General features: G+C 34.2%; 1 protein-coding gene across 2 annotated transcripts; it reads left to right on the top strand.

Moving 5' to 3' along the window:
• The first annotated feature begins 11,586 nt into the window (after positions 1–11,586).
• LOC111368619 (cysteine proteinase 3-like) lies at positions 11,587–18,516 on the top strand. Of its 2 annotated transcripts, XM_022989972.1 has the most exons (9): positions 11,587–12,135; positions 13,846–14,049; positions 14,460–14,581; positions 15,793–15,908; positions 16,374–16,447; positions 16,555–16,819; positions 17,218–17,349; positions 17,819–17,954; positions 18,239–18,516. In XM_022989972.1, the coding sequence occupies exons 2-9, from the start codon at positions 13,862–13,864 to the stop codon at positions 18,274–18,276; spliced, it is 1,071 nt and encodes a 356-aa protein (XP_022845740.1). In that variant the 5' UTR covers positions 11,587–12,135; positions 13,846–13,861; the 3' UTR covers positions 18,277–18,516. The 2 variants fall into 2 exon arrangements, with proteins under 2 accessions (XP_022845740.1, XP_022845739.1); XM_022989971.1 differs by lacking the exon at positions 11,587–12,135 and having other exon boundaries at positions 13,772–14,049.
• The last annotated feature ends 863 nt before the right edge of the window (positions 18,517–19,379 follow it).

Here is a 19,379-nt window from a genome sequence, read left to right as displayed (position 1 = left end):
GCTGCCATCAGAGGCAACTGAGGATAAACCCATCTTACCATACATATGCATGGTTTATCTCCAGGGGAAATATTTTTTTTCCTTATTTGTTTCATCTAGCTTTGGTATGATATCTTTTATAACTTTTAAGACCTAATGGCCATTCAGAACAGAGCTACCTAGTATTTATCATAGTTTAAGCTAGCAAGAGGATAATTTACTACAAGAATTGAAATTTCATAACCCAGGTCGAAGTCTAAAGTGAAGATTTTTGAGTTTTTAAGTTCTTGCATCATGTTTTTTACCTCGGGTAATATTGTTTTTATTTCTTTTGTGTAATTTTGAAATGATAATGACAGGCTAAACATTTTTTTTTTTTTTTAATGTATTGAATGGATGACGAAACCGTTTGATTTATAGTTTTAATTTAGGACTTATCATGTTTTAGTTAATTCTTGTCTTTATCATTGAATATCATGAATCATATATTATTTCAATGTTTGCACACTAATTGTGCAATCAAATGCTTGCTTTGCATATGAATGCGGACTAAGAATATGATCGGATTGTGCTAAAAATAGGTTTAATATATTTTAGAAAAGATATTAGATATTATTGAATTATCGATTATCATGAACCCTCGAATGATACTAACTTACATATATACGTCGAGAGATGGAACTAGATATCAATAGTTAGAGTTGGAAATCCAATACATTCGTCTCATCATTTGATTAAAACAAGTTTTTACAATCTTCTAAGCGTAAATTAGGATAATAATGAAAACAATCAAACTTTTGTTTTATGATTGGTCGAGTATGATTAGAACTAGTACAATAAAGTTGAACGTTATTCTTCATAGAACAATACATGTTTTCACTACATGTTGCTTGTCAATGATCCCATACTTTTGCGAAATTTTCTCGAACAAATTTTTGGCATTGTTCACGATGAATATATAGATTAGATCCAATTATTTTATGTGTTTTTAGTCTACAATCATATGACCTAATCCTATTGTATTTTGTTCTTTTCAGGCAACCACTAGTCTACCAAGATTCCGACGAGTTCGAGCTCGCTTCATTAGACCCCGTGATCGAAATAACTTCAAACAAGCATAATGGAATAAAGAATAGCAAAGAAAATGGATGAAAATTAGAATCAAAATCAGATTAAAGATCCATTTCAGCTACATGAACCAGCTTAGCAGAAGGCTATTACCAATAAAGCCCCTTTATTAGTTGGAGATTATGTGAGTCCAGTACCTGCACCAGTGCAATCTACAATTGTCTATTTTTTGTTTAGACATGCTAACTTCCACCTACGACTAGATGTCATTAACCTATTTTAAAATTATCAGGACATCAGATCATTTGATAAAGCAACAAAAAAATCCACATGAAAATGTATAAGCATTTCTAATGTTGTGTGAAATTATCAGTCATGAAGGGATGTCAGCATATATCTTTTTGAAAGTTCGTTTACTTATCCGATTTAGTTAGACCTTACGAGCGAAATTATTCTATTAAAAATAGCAAGCACTTTTCAATGTTAAGCATACAAGTTCAATTCCCTATGTTTGAATACTGCAATTTGTAATATGAAAACAATGAATAACATCATATGATGACGGAGAAATTCTAATAGGGTAAAAACTTTGGGACCAAGCCAGTTACTTTCACTATAGACAATGACTGTTACAGTTAGATCCTGTCTATCCGACTCCATTAGACTTTTGGATCTACTTCCTGTAAACTCTAAGATATTGCTGTCTCCTCCAGCTTCCCTATCTTGTACGATTGTCTCTTCCACGTGGAATTCCAAGAATCATCTATTCTTGTTCGTGCTCCTGCGCTTGTAATCCAACATTCCTCAGTCTTCAGCAACTTCTGAAGTTCCAATTGATAAAGTACCTTCCTTGTTGTGTTAATGAAGTGGGTGTTTTGAATTTTGGATCTTTGATGTTTTCCCAATCTATGGTTGTAGGATCTCAAGCAAGAATGGATTGAATTGAGGTTGAATATGTTCTTAATCTCTAAAGAATGATATGAATATGTTTTACAAGAGAGGCACAATGTACAACCATTATTGAAAAATGTACAAGACTTGGGTAGTTATAGTTAGGGATGTTTAGATATTATAGGCTATGTAAAACTTTCCAAAATCGCGAATTAGGTTTGGCCGAATAACATTGTCGCTCGAATGACCCTCCAACGAGAAGCAAGCGACATACTTTCGCTCAGCGAAGTGGTAACTAGAAGCGAGTGACGGCCATTCTGTTTTTGTCACTGAGTAGCATCTTGGCGAGCAGCTAGCGAAATTGCGGCGTCTCTTCTTTCCTTCTTTTGAACTCGAACACTAACTTACCTAACTCATTCATGCAAAAGTTTAACTAACTCCTTGAATTTTATACATGTTCATTTTAGTCTATTTTATTCATAGAATCGCCAATTATATAAAACCTAACACTTTTGAATGCATTAACTCTCTCACACTATGAAAGATAGTGCAAGCAAATAGCCTTACTCGTTACCTATCGGGAGCATCGTCTCATGGAATGATATAGTGTAAAAGTTCATTATGAAGTTCTTTCCACTATTTGGAGTCCATCAAATTTGAAATAAAGTTCACATTTTTAAGTAGAATGATTTGGAGAATTATCCAAAGGTATGGAAGAGGTTCAAGGACTTCTTTAGAAAATGTCCTAATCTAATCATTCCCAAACAAGCTCAAATATACGTTTTCTACTATGGATTACACCCAGAATAGAACAATGTGGCGGATGCTTTAGTAGGTGGTTTAGTGATTAAGGTGGATGTTGATGAAACCCATGATTTGTATGAGAGGATAACAAAAAATCAATCTATGTAGTGTTCCGAGAGAGATACGCTAAAGAAAATAGCAAGTATGCATAGTATTGATGCAGTGGCCGCACTAGCAGTAAAGATGGAGTTGATTACAAAGAAATCAATTTTTCTTAGTCTATTAACATAGTACACCAACTACACCAGTTTGCGTAGGTTATGGGAAAGATCACACTACTGCAAATTGTTCTTTAACCTCCATGCAAGTTATTTAGCCTGAGAAAGTTAACTATGAACAGAACTTTCAGAGGTAGCAGAACAAACCCCACTCTAACACTTACAATTCGATCCAAATTTCTCTAAACTAACAGTCAAGAACAGGGACAAGGAGAAATTTATCTAAACTGACTACCACGTTTCCAACAGCAGCTGTAACAACCTAAGGATGGAAAGCCTTCTTTGAAATATTTGCTCTCTTAGTACATCATGTCGACTAAGGCTAACTTTCAGAATCAACAGGTTTCTATCAAGAATTTGGAACAATATGTGGGACAAATAGCAACTGCATTATCATATAGAACTCAAGGAACTTTGCCTAGCAACATAGAGACAAATCCAAAGGAACATGTCAAAGCCATCACTATACGTAGTGGAGTTCAGTTTCCAGAAGTATACATGAAACAATCGACTACCACTTCAATAAAGATACCTATCACGAGTGATGAGCATGTGGATTAGTCTGACAAAATCATAGAAAAATCAAGAAGTTCTCAAATAGTCCATAGGTTAAGGCAACCACACATGTCAAAGCTATGTGCCTCAGATTCCATTTCCAAAGAGACTACAAAAACATATGCTTGATAAGAAGTTCGTGAAGTTTTTGGATGTGTTCAAAAAGTTGATATCAACATACCATTTGCAAAAACCTTAGCTCGGGTACTTAGCTATGCTAAGTTCATGAAAGACATACTATCAAACAAGAAGAAGTTGGGGAACAATGAAATGATCATACTGGCACAAGAGCACAGTGCAATACAAGTTACCACCAAAACTAAAAGATCCAGGGAGATTTTTCATTGTAATATTGTTAAAAAAACATATAGATAAAGCATTGTGGGATTTAAGGGCAAGTGAAAGTCACTACAATTTCATTGTAGTTGGCTAACAAGTCGATCAAACAACCTAGAGGCATTGTTGAAGATATATTGGTAAAGGTTGATAGGTTTACATTCTCATCCGACTTTATTATCCTAGATATTGAAGAAGATAAGGATGTCTGCTCATCTTAGGTCATTCATTTTTTTCTACTAGTGGAGCATTAAAAGATATCCAAATGAGTCAGTTGATTTTGAGCTTAGATGAAAAATAATTAACAATCAACTTCTTTAAGGCATTCAAGTTCCAAAATGAATTATATTCTTACTTTTAAACTGACATGATTGATAAGGGAGTGATAGATGCATTTAGAATTGATCATCCTTAAGACCCGATCGAGGCTTGCTTGGTACACTAACAGGAATTGCCATCTAAAATAGAGGAAGCAGAAAAATGTGCTAGATACTTAGCAGCATTACCACGTTCTTCAAGCAACAACGTTGACGCTCGGTAAAGGTCCCACAAAGTCTTTATCATGTATTTAACAAGCTCCAACACTTGAGCTTAAATAGTCGCCTCTCACCTTTGATATGCTTAGTTGGGAGAGAATAATTCACTTCCAGTTATCATCTCAATCTCTAATAGAGAAAACAGAGATTAGCTATTGAAAATACTTATGGATCATACGACAATAATCGAGTGGACTTTCTCTGACATAAAAGGGATCAACCCTTCTCTTTGCATGGCTAAGATATTGATGGAAGAAGATTTAGATGATAAGCATTGTATACATATGTAAGGCTTATTTTGTATTTGTTATATTTCTTAATGTAGTATCTTTGAGTCTCGATGGTAAGTGATGGATACAACTGTAATTTGTTGAGTTTGGTGGACGATGACGGACCCGTAGGCACTATTGATATTGACCTAATATGATACATTATGGTGAGATCAAGCTCAAAAGATAAAAGATGAATAAGCTAAAAATGATAAAAAGGCGTGAATTTTTAGAATGTGATCGTAATGAAACAAATAATATGATCATGTAAGTTGTTACTTGTTGAGCATCTCTCATATAGTTTTCATTGTGAGTACGATGATGCATGTACTGAAAATTGATGTTAGCTCTCGATGATGAGATGATTAAGTATTCGGTGGTTCTATTTTAATTTTCGATTATCTTCCACTCCATGTTTTTAGTAAAATATTTTATATCAAATTTAAACTATAATGATTTGTATTTATTTTAATTATATCTAAATTAAAGTAAGATAATGACTTTAATGTTAATTATTACCTTCAATGCATTCAGTTATTATTTAATAATTGATATTGTAATTAATTTAGTTACTAGAAATTATAATGAATTTGGGACAGCCTTTTTGGCATTAGAATTTCAATTTGAACCCTGCAGAATATTCAATGTATATGTTTGACAGTCACTTGGAGTTAACTAACCATGTAAATAATTGATTCATTATATGAAATTTAGTTGTTGGATCACTACTATACAATCTAAAAACACACTAGATGTACAATTTGATTCAATAGAACTATTGTTTTTTAATTGTTTATGCTTACAAGTTTTTGTTTCATCTTAAATTACAAAGAGAGTTCAACTTAGGGAAATTATTGAGCATATATATGATTAAAATTACGTATGATATTGTAAAATGAAGTTCATTCAAATTTCAGGTATTGGAGTGAAAAAGTAATTATTTTTCATTAGACGTTCCTTTCCGAAAGAATGAGATCTAGCTAGTGTATAATGTGGGATGAAAAGACATACAAGGCTTTTTATTGTCTGATACTTCTTTTTCAAGCATCAAAATTCTTGCAACTAAATGTACCTATTCCAAGAAGTTGTGATGATGATAATGAATGTTTGAACTTGTAGAAAGCTTCAATATATTGATTTAATATGTTTATGAAGCAACAAAGAGTTATTTGTTTTTGATAGTAAAGCCTTAGGATCAGGTTATTAAAGAACCTACTTTCATAATTGAGAAAGGTACTTGAGAAGTTGACCTTTGACATCCAGTATCTTCCTTATGGATTACATATCTCCATGACAGATTTTGATTTCTTCTTGAACTTACTTTCATTCTTCATTAACAATATTTTATTTCTTGTATACGATATATATACACTTAACTATGACCCCTAGAATTTTGTAAATATGTTAACTTACATTCAATGTTTGTAAATCATAAAGAATAGTTGTACAACCATATGTGTGGTTAATTCTTGCAAACGATCCTGCTATTTAACGGACACATCTACAATTGTGGGAAAGCTCTCTAGTGGACCATGTTCGCGTTGTAGATCTGGTTCCAGAATATCTTCAGATAAGCGATGGAAATAAATTCAGTCAGCTAATGTGTTAGTAAACTTACCTTTTGACTTCATTTGGCTCGGGGAATATAGTTTTGATATATGATGCTTTCCAAATATCAATTTCTTAAAACTAAGAGTATAATACATGAGCTTGAAAACCCTATATGTATCAAAAAGGCAATTGCATACATACTGAAAAAAACTCTCCAATTGAAACTTTCAACACATGCAATTGTTTTTCCATTTTTTTTTTTTTTTTTTTAATGAAGGCAAAAGGTTGGGGATCATTGGTATAATATACCCTTAAAAAGTGAGACATAACTTAAAGCAAGAATTGTTGAATCAAGAAAACAAATCCAAAGCAAAAACATTTCAAGGTATGAGACAATATCATGCATATAGAGCTTCTAGTAATACTTTTTAACGTCTTCCAGATGCCACTGATTCAATAGAGAAAAGGTATTTCGCCTAGGAAAGAACGGAGTCGTGTGTAGGATCATAAGGATGATCCTTGGAAGGTATCTCTAGAATTGCTGGTATTGGTTTGTTATAGCTATAAAGTTCAGCATCAATCTTAATAAAAAATGCAGACATATGATTAGTTCCTTCCATATTATGACAATAGTTCTTTTTGATTGAACTTATTAAATCCTCCAAAGTAAATTATTCAGCCTTTTATGCTTTCTAATAACTCGTAACCACTCAAACTTCAAATGAATGCCATGAATGATGTCTGTATATATGTAAGTTGGTCCATGATCTTGAATCTTGTGCATTATATATTTTCTAATAACACATGGTCTTACTTGTCTATGATTATTGTGACAACCATCCAAAAGCATGTCTTTGATTGCATAAAGGCAAACTACAAAATAATCACATGCTTCAACTATCATAAATACAAACAATTGTGCACATAGTTTTATTTAATTTCTTCAATTTCAATTCAAAGTTATGTTTCAATGCAATCAAGTGCTCAACTTCTTGATGATTTTTTTGGTGTCAAACAATTGATCAACTTGCAAATCTTTATTAACGAAATCACATGCAACGTATAGTAAGATCGTGAAGTAGGTCCCTCCTGGGAGTTCCCATCTATTTCGTGTCTACATGTAGATAAAGTAATGAGGTCCTCATTTTTAAATGAAACTTTCTCTTTATTATCTTGAAATATCTTGGTGGTCCAAGTATAGCATTTGTCTTCAAAATAATTACATTGTCCTCTCGAGCTATCTTTGTAGTGTCCCAAAGATACCCATGTATATGACATATTCTCAAATACACGAAGTATTACAATACCTTCTCCATTACTCTCAATCCATTTTCGTGTCGATCAACCTTAGTCAATCATTACAAACTCACCAAAGTAACAATAATTGAGAAGTGTCTGTTGATGGTAATAATAAGATCAAATGATTTTATTTGTGAAATAATTACTATCGAAGATCACATGTAAATACAATTAACAAATCCTCTCACATAACTATGAGTTTCACCTTTTAAGTTTGCCAGTCTAGATGCTTCAACTAGAAAAAGAGAGAAATAGCTATTTGAGAGGAAGATATTTGAATTACATGCCTTTTTCTTCAACCATGGGAGTATTTTTAGATTTTCCTCCAGGCATTGGGGTGGCTTTGTCATTTTTGCTTTATGTCAGGTGGTGACTTATTATTGGTTGCTTTTTAACTGATTTAATCCAAAGTTACGCTTTATTCATGTGGCTGCATATAATTTGCCATCGGTTTGAATTCTTTATGTGAGCCTTCTATGTCTTTGTTCCCCTCGCGTATTACTTTTCACCTTACCAATGGATATCTGAGTTTGTGGGTTTTATTGCGAAGGTTAACAAATAGTCTCTCAAGTCTGGTTTCAATATTTATAATAATTATAGAACTTATTATTTCTTTTGATATATTACAACCCATGATTGTCTATATTTTTCTTCGCTAGTAGTGAATGAAATGGATTATTCAAAAAGTTTTGATTGCTGCAATTATTTTCATATAATGCAGGCCTTTTTTGCATTTTTCTAGGTCAGTGGCCTGTACGCATTTAATGCACTTGTCAAACTCATTTAATCAAGTCCATCATTTTTTATTCATTTATCAAGCGCCTCTTAATATTCGATGGTTGTGATTATTTGTACAATATGACTGACTGCAATTTAGCTATACCTGCAATCTAATTATTTACGTTCCTTTATGGAACCTATTATATATGTTATATCTCTTAGTAGGTTTATTTCTTTGTTTTCTTTGCCTCTCATATTTCCTAACATCTTTGTAGTTTTCTTCTACTACCATGTCTTCCTAGAGTGACTCTCAAAATATTTCTTGGAGATCTAAGGTTGAAAGTTCCCAACTCAAAGATTGGTCTCTGAAGGTGTTCTTTTCCCCTTATGGGTCTCAACCTCTTGCGACACAATTGCGTCTATCAATGAATTATCTTCAGGGTTGATCCAACCTTTCCTGATCAAGGTGGTATTTTCACCCAAAAATGGATGAGGCTCGCGAGCAGAGGCGGAGCCCAGCAATGCTCCCCAGCCCATATAAATAATATTAGCCCAAATATTAATATTAATATTAGCCTAGCTTTAAGAAGAATTGTTGACTTTTGGCCCAAAATATTAATATTAGTCCAGCTATAGTTTAAATTTCAATCCAACTCCAATGCTCAATTATTCAAATTGTATTAAAGACACTACAATTATTAATTACTCTTTTCATGGCATTCATAAAATGTAAATATTTTATTGTCAAATTAGATATTCTATTTAATGCATGTTTGACTAAAATTTACTTATAATTATTAAGTAAATTTTATTATAGATAATTTGTATTGATTAGATCTAAAAGTAAACTACTTATTTTAATAGATAGAGACATTACATATTTTTCTAAATTTGAAAGTAATTAATTTTTTTATTTCTACGTGTGTTTTTATTTGTTACTAATTTAAATATTTATAAAAAAAACTTATTTTGACCATAAAATAGATATTATGATCAAAATAGATAATTTACTGTAGATTTGATATTGACAATCAAAAAAATAATTGCGAAAACTTTCAGTTGTTTGGAAAGATTGATTGTCAAAGTTACTAGAAGAGTACTCATTGAATAATTTCTTAAATTTTTGTTGGTTGATATGTATTTTTGCTTATTTCTATTATAATTTGGTTAGTTTATATTTTTTTAAAGTAAGTGTTGATTTTCTATTTGGTTAAAAAATACAAAAATTTAGTGGAATATCTTTGAGTTGGACCATTAGGGCCTTCGCCTATAGATTCTCCATTTTTTCCTTCTCCGATTCCAGCTACAGATTCTAGAAAAAAGGGAAACTGCAGATGGGCTTGTGCCCATTCTCAATCCCAAAGGCTCCTACTCATCTCAAGGTCTCACTCCATGTTTGAAGTCACTATTCCTTTCTTGTTGTGAGGGTTCACTAGATGTGGAGGCTCTATCATTATTTCCTTCCTCTGGTTATCATACAACGAAGGCTGGTTTTTTTGCCTATTCCAACACATCTTGGGAGAAGCTGGTGGAGGAACTTACTCCTACTGAGAGGGAAAAAGTGATAGACACCCATTTTCAGCGAGCTACAGTCTTATCTCAATATTAGAAATTTGACCATGAATTTTGCACCTCAAAGGTGGCTAGCTCGGAGAAGAAATCTGGCTCTCTGGTGAAGAAGTACAGTTCTCTCTAGAGAAAGTTGAAGGATATTGGCAATGTGAGGGATTAGGAGATGAGTAAGGATGCTCAAGCTTTTGCGATGAAGGAGGCTTTCTTGGTGGTTGATGTCAAGTTGATTTCCTCAGATTTAGACTCGGTAAAGGGTGAACATGCAGCCTATGTTACTAGGATAGAGCCTATGCTTCATGTCTTAAAGATGAGTTCCACAGGACTAAGTCTAAGTATGTGCTACTCTTATGGAACTAAATGATACACAAGGAATGAAATAGATATGCTTTGTCGTAAATTGAGAAAATGTTGAGGCGGAGTTGGCTGTCACAGAATCTAGTCTTTTTAAAGCGACTGCTCATAAGGCGAAATTAGTTGAGAATGCTATGAGGATGGGAGAAACAAGGTGCTCAACATTATCAAAGACTTTCACCGTAAATGGAATCTGAATTTTTTTAAGGCTCCTGAAGATGATGTTGGAGACAGCTCCTCTTCTAATGTTCATCCTCTGGCCGTGACGGGTTTGGACACTCCATCCGTTCTGACTGTTCTTTCCCAATTTAACTCTCCGACTATCCTCCCAAGTGGGAATGTGACTATTAATGAGCCTCTTGACACTCGTCTTCCCGCTTTCACAAAAGCAAGACGCCATTAGGGGGCAAAGTTCATGTTAACCAAGATGATCCTTTCTCCAAGAATCTTTAGCCCCTGGTTAATTAGGATTGCTTGCTTTGTCTCACTACGACTGCAAGATTTCATTCCTTATTTATATAAAACTGCTCTTTTCTAGCATTTTTATTAATAAAATATTATTATCTTATGTTGTATGAATTCGTTCATTTGATACGTTTTGCATATGCATTATTTCTCATTTGTTAATTTTCTCATTTGTTGATTTCTCATTCCAACAACCCTATTTCTAAATGAAACTGTATTGTATTATCCTATTAACAATTGGGGGTTTGAATTACTTTTCCTTCCCTAGCTATTTCTTTTTCATTCATGTATATTTTGTGCACGATTACATTGATGTCATAACTTCTAAAGATAAATGGACGTGGTCACGTCCCCCTTTTGATAATAATTCCCTCTGGGGTAAAAATCAGTCCTCATGTTTCTTTGGCAAAATAGACCTCGCCTTTCGCGAAGGTTGGGCACTTTCAGCCTTGGCCAGCATGTGAGATGACCCTGCCTGCCTTATTATATATGTGGGCCTTTAGCTTCTTGGTGTGATAGTTGCACTCTTTGCTTGTTTTGCTTCTTCACCATTTTTAGCACTTCGTAGCATTCATTCGTATCATAACGGTCAATACTATTAATTTTATAGAATTTTGACATCTGTTTGTTAGGTGGTAGGTAGGCCTCGTCGACATTTTGTCGAAGAGGGTATGAAAATAGTGCATATTGGGTCCTTAAATTCTTTGGAACTATGGCATTGTGATCTGGACAGTTCATATGCATATGTCATTATTTTTCCTCTAGTCTTCCTGACAGGATTTTATCCTATCGCCCTCTGCTTTTGCATCCTCATTTTATTTTCCAGCACATCTTTTACCTGGATCTCGTTAAATATAAGGTCTATTAATTGGGAAAGAGAAAATGGATACCTTTTGCGGACCGTATACTACAGGAGAGTGCTTGGTCGTAGGCCACTTCACAGTATTTCCTTTACTTCATCTGTCTCAAACCCACTAGCAAACATCTCATCTTTAAATCGTGTAAATTAACTTCTGATAGATATCCTTTCCTTTTGCCTGATGTTACTTAAGTTCACAGTTTCCTGTACCATTTCGAGATTCATTTGTTGATGAGGAAATCCGCTGGTAACTTTACATTACATTCTCCGTGGTGGATTGGACTTCTGGCTTTTTGTGTAAATGACTATCGTCAAATTGTTAAACCTCCAACCATGAGAGCTTTCTTGGTTCGCTATTATGTTCTCTGAGGATTTACTATTCTGCGATTTTTTCCACTTTCCTACTGAGCAACGCCACAAGCTTTTAACACCCGCAATCCATGATTGATTTTGGGGCGAAATTTAGCATCATGCGCTAATTTTTCTCGATTTTCCTTTTACTGCCAATTCGTTTTTGGCTTCTCATATTTTGCACTTAGATACGCATTTTCCGCCTCCAACATCTCTAGTTTTTTGACATTTTATGAATAGTTTTGCAGTGGGCACTCCTTTCCCTTGAAGATGGCTTTAGACGAGGTAAACTTCGACTAGTAACCTTGTCGGTATTCCCTACCACTCTCTCTTTAATTTTATGTCACTTTTGACGGAATTGTTGCTGGATTTCCCTGTTCCGACTTTTAGTGATCTGCTTCCACTTCATTCATTCTTCCAGATCCTTGAGGTTTCTAAACTTTAGTGGGCAAACTTGTGGTTTACTTTGCTCAGTTTACACTGACAATGCCAATTTGTTGATGGTAAAAATCGGACCAAATGATTTTATTGATGAAAAATTACAATCAACAAATCATCTCACTTAACTATGAGTTTCACCTGCTAAATTTACTAGTTTAGATGCTTCAACTAGAACAAGATGGGAAATAGTTATTTGAGAGGGAAATATTTGAATTACTTGCATTTTTCTTCAATCATGCGTTATTTATAGATTTTTCTCCAAGCATTGGAATAATTTGATCATATTCACGTTACGTTAGTTAATGACGTCTTATTGGTTTCTTTTTAACTGACTCACGCTTTATTCACTTGCTCACGTACTACTTATTGACAGCCTATAACCAACCTGCAATTGACAAATTGTTTAAGATCTTTATGCGAGCCTTTTACTTCTTTGTTTTCGTCGCATATTACCTTTCACCTTGCTAATTGATATCTGGGTTCACTAGTTGTATTCCAATGGCTAACAATGTGTACTCCATATCTGCATCTCAACACAAATTCAAAAAATGTTTGCTAAGTATCACTATTCAAAGTTGAACTTAATATCAAGCTATTATCTGGAAGGCAGTCGATTGACATACCATTTGTTTTGCCTAACATAATACATAATCCAGACTTCATTTTCAATAAGTGTGTGCAAAATTTCGCGAACACATCTAATAATTTGTATCTATTTATCTAAACACGAAAAAATATGCCAACATAGTATTTAACAATTATAAACGAAACTCAAACTAATGAAACCAAAGAAAGTGAAAATATTCTTACTAATAAAAAATATTGAAATGTTGATTTCTAATAAGTGTTAACGATATGCTTGTATTGAGGTTTGAAGATAAATATGAACAAATATAATAGAAATTTTGATGATTTAATGTTGGAGGAGATGAAATATTCATGAAATAAAAGAGTATTGATTTGATTGGAATTCGAAATAGATTTAGTGGGATATGTGAGTTCTCTTGTTACAATTGAACTAGAGACGGATTTGCGGGGGCTGGGTTGGGCTTGGCTGTACTCCCACACCCCCCCCCCACTCAGGCCCAAGAAATTTTTTTTAAGGTATTTTTTATTTTTTTTGGTAAAAAAATTAGTTTTTTATATGTAATTTTTTTTTCGCGTAGTAGTTCGATTTGAAATTTGGTAATCCGATCTTGGATCCGTCCCTGAATTGAACCAAGTATTCATATAATTTACTTTTAACTATTTTAATAATTTTGACCAGACATTTTAATCTTTTACTACAAATTTTGTAACTCCGAATGAATTGGCAAGCTTGTCTAAGTTTATTAGCCAATCCCCAACGAATAACAAATAAACAGTGTAGTCGTAAGACCCATTCCTTCTGTTCACTGAACTACACGACAAAAACCTAAACAATCTTGCTCGTCCATTTACCATACATTGGGCCCAGTCCAACGGCGATAAGATAAGCTAACGTACAAATATAAATGCCACGCTACATTTTGTTTAGTGTAGCATCTCTGTCTTCATCTTCCTCTACCTAATTTACCAGTCTTCTACAACTGATTACACAGTAGGTAAAAATAAATAATGGCTCGCAATGATTTGTTGGTCGTCGGAGTTCTAATCGCCTGTTGTATCGCCGGAGGATCGCCCACATTCGCCGATGACAATCCGATCAGACAAGTCGTTGACGGCCTGCATGACCTCGAAACTTCCATTCTCCAAATCGTCGGAAATTCCCGCCGCGCACTCTCCTTTGCGCGATTTGCTCATAGGTCAGTTAATTTTATTTTTCAAATTTTGGCTGTGTGTTCAATTAATCGAGATTTTCCCAGTTAGGGGTGTTTATTTGGTCAGTCATCTATTTTTTGTTATAAATTTGATACTCAGTTTTCATTTTACAGTCAATTCAGTGTATAAAAACTAACAGAATATGCTCGTAAAGGACCTTTATCCTACATGAATTAAACTAGGACACTAATTACCAACTATCAGCCAGTACGGATAAGCAAGAAATCCTTCCTCCAATGCATATTCTGCTAGTTTTTATTCATGATATTGACAGCATAAACGAACGGAATAAGCACAAGTGTTGCGGTATAGAACCAATTATTTCTTGGTCTCTAATTGAAACAAAAAGTTTGATTTCTTGACGTTTATTTTGTTAATGGGATATTTTTTCAAGGTACGGGAAGAGGTACGAGGACGCTGACGAAATGCAGAAGAGGTTCGAGATATTCTCAGAGAATTTGAGGATTATTAGATCACACAACAAGAAGGGACTTCCTTACATTCTCGCTGTAAATGGTAATGCTTTTCTCTTTATCCTGGAATTTTAATCACTTGTATATCTCCATTAATGAACATATACAGATCCATCTCATTCATACGTTACTAGGTAGGCAGTATTAGAGGGGATTAAGGTGAATAGTAGATATAACTTTTTCACTTAAAGAATGTTTTTGCACTATTTTTCTTATCTGGCTTAAACTCAACTCATTATTCTTTATTATGTTATCCCGTTAGCCTAAGAAGCATAATGCAAATTATATTATTTCACCTTACTCCACTCTAATACTATCTATATAGTATATCTACTCTAATTTTATACTTAATTGCTTACATGGTCTAATTCAATGTAGCAAACACAACCTAAAGGTATTTGCATAGAAGGACTGATAATACAATGTTATATCCCTCATGGCTCTTATTAACGATGCCTGTAAAAACTATATAACGAGTTGATACTTGCAAACTATAATAATTTTTATGTACTTTAAGAATTTCACGAAAGGATTTTGTAATTTTAGTTCTTTTACCTTTTATAGTCCCTTTTTCATTTATTAATATTGTGGCACCTAACACAAATGCATCATCAAAAACCATCCGGATCTCGCCTTATATGCTTCCAATACAACTACATACATGCATAAGAACAGCATAGCATCCAACTTGCTAAACCTTTTTAGAACCACCATTGACCACTGACATATCAGAAATCATACAAAATCGACAGATGAATTGAAAGAACTACTGTAGCCAGAGCAACTAACAACCTTCCACCTTGGTCTGAAGAAAGGAGAAATTAAGAATTAGATGTAGAGAAGCAGCTGCTATGGCTTTTGTACATATTTGGTTTTGTTTTAAATTTAACCGTAAGAGGAATTTATGTTATTTTCTTCTGTAGAAAACAAATTTTGCGGTAAAATTATAGGGCAGTACTCCTTTTTTAGTTGTAATGTTCCAGTTAAAAACTTAGTAGTTACATTAGCTCACGGATCCCATGCTTTTCAAAACCTGATGCCTCAACAAAATGTGGCATGAGAAACACCATATGTATGCTAACTGGATTAGCTGCAATCCTAGCACGCAAATCGAACCAAATCGAAGCTTCTTCCATCAGTTTTTGTCCATGCAATTAATTCTTACTTAATGAAATAAATGTAAATGGCCATTAAACAGTATCAAGATGTTAGTTTCTGCTTCCTTGGTTGATAATTGAGTGTGCTGATCGACAGAATTTGCTGATTTAACTTGGGATGAATTCCGTAAGCATAAATTGGGAGCTGCTCAGAACTGCTCTGCTACCTCAAGGGACAATCACAAGCTCACTGATGTTGTCCTTCCAGAAACGGTAACTGCAGCTTTTCTGCATTGTTTATTGGTTCATAGTATATCAGGAATGCGTAATTTGTACAATTTCCAAATTTTCTATCCTTACACTTTGATTGCCATCCATTTAAACTATAAACCGATTATTACAAAGATTCTGATTATAGTTTAGTACACTGTAACAAGTTTTCCAGATTGGACTGTGCTCCCTTTTGCGATGCATACTTCTTTGCAGTTTGGATATTGAACAACAAGATGCATAAATCTTAAATCAGATTGATTTGTCTTAGGTTTTGATGTGCAACTTTTATGAACATCTGGATTTAGAATGATGCAAATGGATAATAACACTGACCATTTTATTCCTTTTGCGGTAAAATTTGATATGAAGCTTGTATGACAATCTTTAATTATTGAAGCTGATAATTGATCAAAATAGTCGTTTCACTTGTTAATAGTTTTCAATTTTTGTTCTGGTGTATTGCAGAAAGACTGGAGAGAAACCGGAATAGTTAGCCCAGTCAAAAACCAAGGTCATTGCGGATCTTGCTGGACATTCAGGTAATATTGAGTGTGGTTCATGTCGTGGAGATTGGGACTTATTAATAATGCTTGTAAGCAGACATGAGAATCCCATTAATACTTCCTGAGTTATGTCATCTTTACAGCACTACTGGAGCCCTAGAGGCAGCTTATGCTCAGGCATTCGGGAAGGGTATTTCTCTGTCCGAACAGCAACTTGTGGACTGTGCTAGAGCATTTAATAACTTTGGTTGCAATGGTGGCCTGCCATCTCAAGCTTTTGAGTACATTAAGTTCAATGGTGGACTTGACACTGAGGATACATATCCATATACTGGAAAGGACGGGGTGTGCAAATACTCATCTGAAAATGTTGGTGTCAAGGTCCTAGACTCTGTTAATATAACCCTGGTAAGATCAGGAATCTTATTGAGTCTCAACCAGCACACCAGTATGAATAGCAAGATTTCTGTTGGATGTGTCCATTGCATGGTAACGTAGTTGTGTCTAAATGACTTGTTCACTGTTGCTTCCATAGAAGAAGAATGTTTGCTTATTCTACTTGTTCATGATCTAAAATACTGAAAATACATTTAGCAGTTCAGATACTGATTTGCTTCCTTTTTTGCCCTGTAACACCTTCTGTCAATGTAATTGTGGATTTGTGCTTGAATTAGTTTTTTTCTACGGTGCTGCAGTTACACCAACTACTGCAGTTTGAGATCAGATGAGGCACAGGACAAGAATACAACTATTTTCACAAGCTGAGATGCTTTTGGTTGTTTACTAACATGTTGGTAAAATCACAGGGTGCTGAAGATGAACTGAAACATGCAGTAGGAATTGTTCGGCCAGTAAGCGTGGCATTTGAGGTGGTAACTGGCTTTCGATTTTACAAAGAGGGCGTTTACACCAGCACCAGCTGTGGCAGCAATCCAATGGTGAGTTCTTTAATATAAGAAATTTAGATTATACGAATGTAACTGAGTAAAAATCTGTTAAAACAGAATTTTGAGGATGAATTTTTTATTTTAAACAAGATAATTAGGTAATTTTCATAGTGTACGGTCTTACCAATCCCAAATATTGGAGCTTACGCCTCTGGTTGCATTATTTACACTCGTCACTATCTGGAAAACGAGTGAGTTGTGGGAGCCAGATATCTGGACCAATGTCCATAATGGAGACACAAGTATTTTGTAGGCCAAGTGTACGTTGTGTTTATGCATCCTCGAGCCAACCACTTGCTACTGGTCTTGGTCAGTGAGTAGGTTGACATATCATCTTGCACTAATACTTAATAAATATGCTTAACTGTCTTCAATGATTCTTAGCATGTAGTACAGATGCAATGCATTTTGCATTCTGAAAGACATTTCAATGGTACCGCCCATTTGTTGTCTCGTGCAGGATGTGAATCATGCTGTTCTTGCCATTGGTTATGGAGTTGAAAACGGTATTCCATATTGGCTGATTAAGAACTCATGGGGCGCTGACTGGGGTGACGATGGCTACTTTAAAATGGAGATGGGAAAGAACATGTGCGGTAAGTTTTCTGCAGATCATAAATCATCTTGTTTCAAAGAAGGCTGACTCCCTTAGTCATGTTTGGCTGAGCAGCTTATAGGGGTACTTAGAGGTATATCACAATTTAACTTGTTCCAAAGAAGTCTAGACGCCCTTGGTAGCACCATGCTAAATGTTAGAACCGATTAATCAACTGCAAACATGTTTAGACATAATCTATGGACGTGAGATGTTGGTAAGCTTCATTCGACCCAGGGAGCTTCAAGTTCAGTATATAAACTGATGGAAATGAATTTTTTGCAGGTGTTGCAACTTGTGCATCATACCCCATAGTTGCTTAAGTGTTCTCGAAGGAATTGTGGATTCTCTGAAGTTTTGTGTGCCATCTTCCTCCAGTTTAATCGTCAAAGATTATATTGAAGAATCGCATGCAAATAAGATGGGGTTTTGTACAAAATAAGATTCACGGAGAAGTGATCCTATTATTTGCAATTTTCAAATATAATTGAACACTGTAAATAAGCTGAAATGGTACATCTTTCAATTTGTGGTAATGTTATTTACCAACTCTTTCAGTTGCTCAATATGGACTCAAAAATAATTCAGAAGAATACAGAAGTGCAAAAGGCAAAACAAACGGGTAAACAACTCAGCCATCTTGAGGCATAAAACTTAGTAAATCAAAGCATATGCTTCACGGATGGCAAGCTTTTTTTTTTGTAAATCCTCGTGCGAATGAGATCAAAAATGTTATCCAATGGTATCAAGACTTTTATGGGGGAACAGTATGGGGACAACAGATCTATCCTCTGAACGGGATAATATAAAAGATGTATATAACTTTATCAAAGAATATGTAGTTAAGAATTGGATGTCAAACCATATCGTTAGTTTGAATGAATATTTATAAAATCTAGTCATGTTCGAGACAAATTAAAGTCTAGTTGTCAATGTACATTGAATCCGAAATTCAGTGACAATTAGTGAAATTAACCCCTAGTTAACTCGGCACTAGTTCACTTTCATTGCAATTAATCACTATCATACTGAATGTGGAAAAACACTAGCTCACTATCAAGCTGCCCTATGGAGTTTCCTTGACATGACTTAAAAGATACATTAAGTCTGGTGTGGTTTTAATTAAAATAAAATTAAAACATCAAAATCAAATTTTAATTTTAATCACATAATAATTTATGGGATCCACAACTTTTCAACTATACATTTCGTCATTTTTTTAAATCAAAATCTACTAAAATTCTGATTTTAATCTACACCAAAAAAAGAGCTAAATGTCAAACATTTTCGACATTATATATAGGGATTATGTTACTTGCAAAAAGTGCTTACAAACAGCAATTTATATGCAAGCATCGTTTATAAATAGCATTACTTCATATATAATATTAGCATTCTTTACTCGTACTAAACTTTCATAAAGTTT

Source organism: Olea europaea, chromosome 19, assembly GCF_002742605.1.
Source record: "Olea europaea var. sylvestris chromosome 19, O_europaea_v1, whole genome shotgun sequence".
Classification (NCBI taxonomy): domain Eukaryota; kingdom Viridiplantae; phylum Streptophyta; class Magnoliopsida; order Lamiales; family Oleaceae; genus Olea; species Olea europaea.
This window is presented reverse-complemented; position numbering and strand designations above follow the sequence as displayed.